The following is a 6642-nucleotide window of genomic DNA, read 5'->3' as shown; positions in this document are numbered from 1 at the left end:
GTATTCTCAACACACGCTTTGTTTTTCTTCTAAAGTATGATTACTAATATTTTATTAACAGATGGATATGTGAGAATATAAACTACGAACTATATACAAGTGATTACAAAAATGATTAAATAAATAAATGAATGAATAAAAATAAGTAATGTCCTCATTTGAAAAATACAATCCCTCCAATTCATTCCTTTCCTGTTCCTGCTGTTCAGAGCTGGTTGTTTTCAATACTGGCTGTTTCCAGTGAACATTCAGCCTGCTCTGTTCATAATGTCTCTGGCAGCAGGCCTGGTTCTGCTGCTTCCGTCCACCACACCCCGGCTTTATGTTCCTTTCACTTTTGCTTTTCTCTCCAACAATTAATGTTTTATCTGAATGTGATTCTGATAAGTTCAGTTTCTGCTTCACTTTCCAAATGAAGAAGCTCTTTCAGTTTTCATTGATGTACTTCACTTTCCATTTAGCTATTTTTGGGATATATCAACAAAAAATATGAACAAAAAGTAAAAGTCCAACTCCTAAAAAAAAGTGGGATGCTACTGAAAATTTCATTTGACTCAAAACAAATGCAACGATTCTCAATTAATAAACCCAGAATCTGAGAGCTTTTCCCAAGACATCAGCTCATTCTTAATGTGATGAGCGGACTGTTTCATCATCTCACTGTTTCCAGAGTCATCAGAACCGTTAATGCGTTGAAATATTTCACTTTTTTGGAAACTTAGTCGAAATAATCATGAGTCATGTGTCCAATTTGTTTCTTCTTTTGCTTTGCGAGTTAAATTTATTACAATCACGTGGTTTTTCTTTCAGCTCAGAGATGGTCCGTTTAAAAAAACAAAACCAGCTTCATGCCTCACGTCCACACACTGATGCGTTCCCATACAATACACACTAAAGCTAAAGTTGTCATCATTTTGGAGTGTTTACGGGTCGTTTGTGTGTTGCTGTGCCTCCAGCTCCATGAAGGCCTCCACTCTTTTCCTGCAGACGTCTTGTATGAGATCTGAAACAGGAAAGGACGGGTCGGTCATGATGAACTTCCACCAGAGGAGTTTATGAAGCAGAAGCTACTCGACATCCTCTGAACGTGTCAAACGGCAGTAATCACTCACTGTCCAGCGTCTGCCTCGCTGTAGATCTCTTCCTCAGAGTGTCGTTCACCTCAGCCATGAGCCACGGCAAGAAATTAGTCTCAACATCTGCAAATCAGAAGCATAACTGATGACATCTTGAGCACAAAACCACAGCTGGGAAACAAATATATTGTTGCTGCACATTACAGATGAAGAAAAATATAACTCTAAAAACAAGTTTTAGTTGCACCCATAACCAGCCTTAATACAGTATTTTTCCAAGAAAATTCAGCAAATTCTGAATTTTTTTTTCCTCCAGCAAAGCACTGGTGAAGCAGCATGTCCTCATCCAAGATGGCCGCCACACTGGCACATGCTGTGATTGATAAAGTCTGTCTGGGACTGACTGAGATGAGTCTGTATCTGTACTGAAGTTGTCCTGAAGCTGACCTCTCTCCACGGGGTCGTAGAAGAAGCCGTGACCTCTGAGGGAGCTGAAGACCGCGGGCTGCAGGCCGGCCAGGTACTGCTGGGTGATCGCCCGAGCAGCGATCTTCTCCGCCGTCTCCTTTTCTTTCCTCAGCACTTCTTTCTGCTGGGCTATCCTACGTTCCTGAAGTCAGAAGAAACACACGGTGGCTTAAAACCACAGTCCTGTAAATCACTTAATCTGCGGCGTTCAGTCCGGTCTGAAGCGAAGCTGGAACTGAGGAGGTCTGACGTCTGAGCGCTGGATCATCAGAGGGTCTTCTGTAGCCACGTACTCTCTCCTGGCTGTGGCGTCTCTCCTGCTCCTGCAGCCGCTGCACCTCCGCCAGTCGGCTGTTTCGCAGCTCTTCGAAGGTCCTCTGCTGGGCCTTCAGACTGGCCAGCTCCTCCTCCTCCATCACCTCCAGCAGAGACTGCTCCATGACCTTCCCCACCAAGACCTCCAGGACGGGCTGCACCTCCACGTCGAAGTCAAACAGCTGCAGAGCAAAACGCAGCAATCATACATTCATCCAGTGTTTTCTTGATGTCTGGGGGGAAATTCTGTGTAAGTGCAGCACATGATGAGTATTTTACAACCAATGTTGAGCCACACTTTTCCTGCTTGTATTGCTCCAATAAGAGTTGTACACATTTTATAAATGTTTCACATGAATGCAGAATTAATCAGGACTTTATTAACTCACTACAGCCTGTTCTTGTCACATCCAGTGTGTTTTTCTACTGAACCATACTGCAGGACGGCAGGATAATCCTACCAAACAGTGCAGATGTGTCAACAAGGCTTCATTTTCAACTTCTGATCAATAAATATGAGTGATTTTAATCTTCTTTAACTTTACAGCCAAGTTATGAATAATTGTGTTTATTCAAACTAATTCTAAAAAGTCACACACGTCAGAAAGTCCCTCAACAACCCTCCGGGGTCAGAGGCTCTGAGAGTGTCTGATCAGTGAAGTGTGGAATGAAATCAGCGCAGCCTACGTCTCCCTCCTCGATCTGAGTCGCCACGTCTTTGCCGGATTTGGCGGGGACGAAGAGCGGAGACGCCGGTCTGTCCAGGAAAGCGTCAGTCTGACACTCCGCGTTCTCAGACACAAGGACCTCGCTCAGCTCCTCCAGGTACCGCTCTGAGACACGGAGACAAGCGTTAGGACGAGGCCCGCGGGCCAGAGCCGCTCCGCCGTTGCTGTGAGCACCTGTCTGCATGTGCACGTGTTTTCTGCCCAGCAGGGCTTCAGGGCTGCTGCCTCTCAACTGCTCCCTGGCTGCTCTCTGAGCCGGGCTCCTCTGCCGGACGGCCGGCTGCCTCCGGGTCTCGGCGGGGTCCGGCCGACCCGTCTGGCACGAGCACACCGCAAAGAACACTGAGAGGCGAGGCCGGCCGACGCAGACGAAGCTACAGAACGAGGATCTCACTCACCGGAGGCAGGACGTGTCGGCCGTAGGTATTCCCTCTGACCACACGCCGGTCGTACATGATGTTCCCATGAGCACGCTGCATGCTGCTGTCAAGACAGTGAGGCTGATCACTTCACTCAGGAGACTCTGGCCTCTGCTGGTCTCCAGTGGAAAATCTGAATTATTCTGCTTCTGTCACACCTTCTCCTCATCTCCTTCACATTATAATATAATCCTAACAACCACTGCTTCTGTTTACTGAACTGACAATAAAAAAAGAGCCAGTTCAGTCATGGGAATGTTTGTTTTTGTAAAATTAACCTCTGAGAGTTTTTAGAAGACATCCCCTGATCTTAATGTTCCTCCTGGAGCCCTCTGGTGGCCCCCGCCCCACAGTTTGACAACCAATGCACAAGTAATCAAACAGTACCTCACAAGCATATTTGATCCAGGATACATTTATATTCAGTTTACTGAGTTTACTGAGCCCCCCCCCGGTGGCCATGGCCCCCGGTCAGACTCACCGTGCGGCCGGAGGCTCCCGGTAGCGCGGCCGGCTCTCCACCGCTCTGGGCCGGCTGGAGAAGCTGTACAGTCCGCCTCCGTCTCGGCGGTGGTGCGGAGCAAAAGCCATGATTCTCTCAGTTCACTGATCCGACTGAAGAACGACGAAACCGGCGGCGCCGAGCGAGAAACGAGGACGCGGCGACTAATGTTGTAGCAACGGTATCCAGGAAGTAACCCTCCGTCACGTCACACAACCGGAAGCGGAAATAAAGGAATGATTATTAATATTTTGTTAAAAAAACAACACAAAGGGTGAAAAGGTAGTTTATCACAAAACCATATATTATCACTTCATGGAATTCTCTCCATAAAAATACAGCTCAGTAAAGAGTTTTTTGCTTAAAATGTACCTGATAAAGCATTTTATGAAAATGTACAGAATAAGAGAAATATTGTTCATTCTGTTCGTTACATCTTTTCTGGCATCGAGATCCACTATCAAACTGTGGACGTATGTATAAAACTTCATGCAAATGTGTTATTTGAGCTTTATTTATTTATTTATTTATTTATTTATTTATTTATTTTGTTTCTTTAACAGAGGAGATAAAGGAAAAGTCCGTTATGAATCTATTTATCGTAGTAAAGTTTTACATTCATAAATATACATCTATAAACCATGAATCTCTTCTGTTCTGTGTTTTTCAGGGAGTTTTAACTCAACTTTAAATCGATTAATGCCTGCAAAAATGAGAAGCAGGAACAGACGCTGAGCGTGTGTGTGGAATACAACTACTTTGATGAAATGGAGTGTTCATTTTCATTTTCTTCCCCTGGCACCGCTGTAATATTGTGTTATGTTGCAGGATGTAGCGTGACATACTTTGGCAAATGTTCAATTAGTTTCAATAAATATTAAAAGGCAGCCACATCCTGCAGTCCTCACTGATGGGGGTCAAGGGTCATGTTCAGGGACCGACTGTGGTGGCCTGTCGGCTGTGGGATCCAAACCTCTGATATCAAGTCTTCATCTCCAGCCTCAGGAGGTCAAAAATACTTACAGTAACTTTACTCCCAACCACCACCAGGGTGGCTCATCAGGCCTCCCTGAAGTCAGAACAGCTCTGTCTCTGTCTTTCCTCTGAAAACTCTGCAAATTCTCACTTGTGTGACTAATTCAGGTTTATCATCTAATCTAAAAATACCTTGGAATAAAACAGAGCAATGGTTATACTCATCTTTTTGTTCAGCTATGCGGACACAAATCTACTTCATTTAGAAGAGTCCAACACGTTATGTTTGAAGTTGAGCTCTGTTGTATTTTCAACTGAATGTATTTTATTCACATTTATTTTACATTCAGCTCTAAACATGTTTGTATTTCTGTTTAAATCAGATTATTCCACCTCAGCTCAGTCCATAAAACAAAACACTAGTTCTTGAGGGCTGCTGAGCTGATTAAACATGAGGAAATCCACCTCCAGAACATCTGTTATGATCTGAGGCCTGAAAGCTTCACAGACTCAGAGGAGTCAGAATCACTGTGACAACAGCACAAACTGTACAGTTCATTTGAAATCATTCCCTCTGTCTTAAAGCTGAGAGCAGTGAAACACGTGTAAATTACCCTCTAATCATCACCAAAATAACTCCCGTTTGAAGATTAAGGCCAGATTGTGAATTTTCTCAAAGTGCAACTTTGAGGAGAAGAGTGTGAAAGCCAGGCTGGTCCTGAAGGTCTTTAAACGAGATCTAGAAAAAAGTGAACTCCATTCAGTGAATCAAGGTTTTAATCTGGATTTCCAGCTCTGGATTTCACAGTTCACATTCAGTTTGTACAAAGAGATCAACAGAAGGCAGAGGCAGAATGTGGTCCAGCTGCAGGTCCACGACGTCCCGCTGGTCCTGCTGGTCCTCCCCCGGCCGGTCCTCCAGAGGAGCCCTGCAGCGGACTCACAGAGCGGCCAGCTCCCGCTCCAGCCTCTCCTTCTCCCGCTGCAGGTCCACGATGCTCTGCCGGTTCTGCTCCAGCCGGTCCTCCAGCCACTGCAGCAGCGGGCCGCTCACCGCCGACATCTGGCTGCACAGGTTCTTGGTGAAGACCGAGCCGTTGTGGATCTTGGTGACCGGGTCCAGGTGCGCCAGGCTGTGGATCTTGCGGTAGGTGTCCTGCTCCTCCTGGCACAGGATCCGCGGCAGCTCCACGGCGGACTCCAGGCACACCTTGCCGATGGCGTCGCGGGGGACGACGTGGACCGGGATCTCCACGCGCTCGTACTCGGAGCCCTTCTGCGCCTGCACGGACTGGAAGCAGGTGTACAGCACGCGGCCCGTCTTCGTGTTCTTGTCCTCGATGAAGCAGGAGAAGATGAGGCCCACGAAGCACTGGTCCAGCATCTGGTACATGGCCTGCGTGCGCACGTCGACGTGCGACGGCCACACGGTGATGTGCGGGTGGGAGTGGTACCAGCCCACCACGCGCATCGGGCGGCCGGTGGTGTCCGCCAGCCGCTCCGCCTCCGTGGAGGCCGCGGACAGCTGCTCCGGGGAGATCTCCACCCGGTCCTTCCTCTTGTCCGAGCGGCGGAGGATGATGACGGAGTGGATGTGGACGATGCGCGAGACCTCCACCTCCCCGATGCACAGCCCCATCACCTCCTCCTTCTCCGTGCTCAGCGCGTGGTTCATGCACACCAGGAAGGCGTCCGACTCCAGGTGGACGGCGCTCACTGCCATGGCCGCGAACCTCAGCCTTCTGTCAAACCGATTCTCCGTCCGGATCAAAACAAACGCACCTCCGCATTCCGAGGCGCGACACACAAAGGTTCCGCTTCCGCAGAGGAAAGGTTCCGCTTCCGTCTATGGGCGCGCATTATTCACCCGGAAGCTGATTAGTGTTGCACATTGTAAAAAATCACAACTAAAGTTCACAGTCAAAATAGATTTAAATGAAAGATTTCTCTACTTTGTAGTTTCTGTACAACTCTCCTGAAATAACTTTTTATTTTGGTATTGTCCAGTTGTTAAAGTGTTCTGAGAAAGGTTTTGCTGTCTGACCCACGTTAAAATCAATGATCTTTTGTTTTATTTTGGAGGAATGAACGGCTTGGTTTCTTGGTGAAGGGTTTGTGTAACATTTCCAGCGTGCCCATCAATGTCCTTCTTATTGTGG

General features: G+C 47.2%; 2 protein-coding genes across 3 annotated transcripts; both read right to left on the bottom strand.

Annotated features, from left to right (window-relative positions):
* Positions 1-803: 803 nt before the first annotated feature.
* LOC115382896 (radial spoke head protein 3 homolog B-like) lies at positions 804-3675 on the bottom strand. Of its 2 annotated transcripts, none has more exons than XM_030084856.1 (8): positions 3488-3675; positions 2986-3070; positions 2762-2903; positions 2547-2692; positions 1838-2041; positions 1524-1686; positions 1113-1199; positions 804-1003 (listed from the first exon to the last, which is right to left on the bottom strand). In XM_030084856.1, exons 1-8 carry the CDS (start codon positions 3595-3597, stop codon positions 924-926), a joined length of 1017 nt encoding a protein of 338 aa, XP_029940716.1. In that variant the 5' UTR covers positions 3598-3675; the 3' UTR covers positions 804-923. The 2 variants fall into 2 exon arrangements, with proteins under 2 accessions (XP_029940716.1, XP_029940718.1); XM_030084858.1 differs by having other exon boundaries at positions 2986-3067.
* A 1146-nt stretch (positions 3676-4821) lies between these two features.
* LOC115382897 (lys-63-specific deubiquitinase BRCC36) lies at positions 4822-6296 on the bottom strand. The gene has a single exon (XM_030084859.1). It carries the CDS (start codon positions 6204-6206, stop codon positions 5424-5426), a length of 783 nt encoding a protein of 260 aa, XP_029940719.1. The 5' UTR covers positions 6207-6296; the 3' UTR covers positions 4822-5423.
* Positions 6297-6642: the final 346 nt, after the last annotated feature.

The sequence above is a fragment of the Salarias fasciatus genome, assembly GCF_902148845.1.
Source record: "Salarias fasciatus chromosome 7 unlocalized genomic scaffold, fSalaFa1.1 super_scaffold_4, whole genome shotgun sequence".
Taxonomy (NCBI): domain Eukaryota; kingdom Metazoa; phylum Chordata; class Actinopteri; order Blenniiformes; family Blenniidae; genus Salarias; species Salarias fasciatus.
This window is presented reverse-complemented; position numbering and strand designations above follow the sequence as displayed.

Bases quoted from the DNA above. Each gene is read 5' to 3' on its own strand.
- LOC115382896 (XM_030084856.1), bottom strand. From the start codon at position 3,597: ATGGCTTTTGCTCCGCACCACCGCCGAGACGGAGGCGGACTGTACAGC. The intron at 2,904-2,985 runs GTGAGTGAGATC...TGCTCGTGCCAG, and splicing joins GCCGACACGTCCTGCCTCCG to ACGGGTCGGCCGGACCCCGC. The intron at 1,687-1,837 runs GTACGTGGCTAC...TTCTGACTTCAG, and splicing joins GACGCCACAGCCAGGAGAGA to GAACGTAGGATAGCCCAGCA.
- LOC115382897 (XM_030084859.1), bottom strand. From the start codon at position 6,206: ATGGCAGTGAGCGCCGTCCACCTGGAGTCGGACGCCTTCCTGGTGTGC.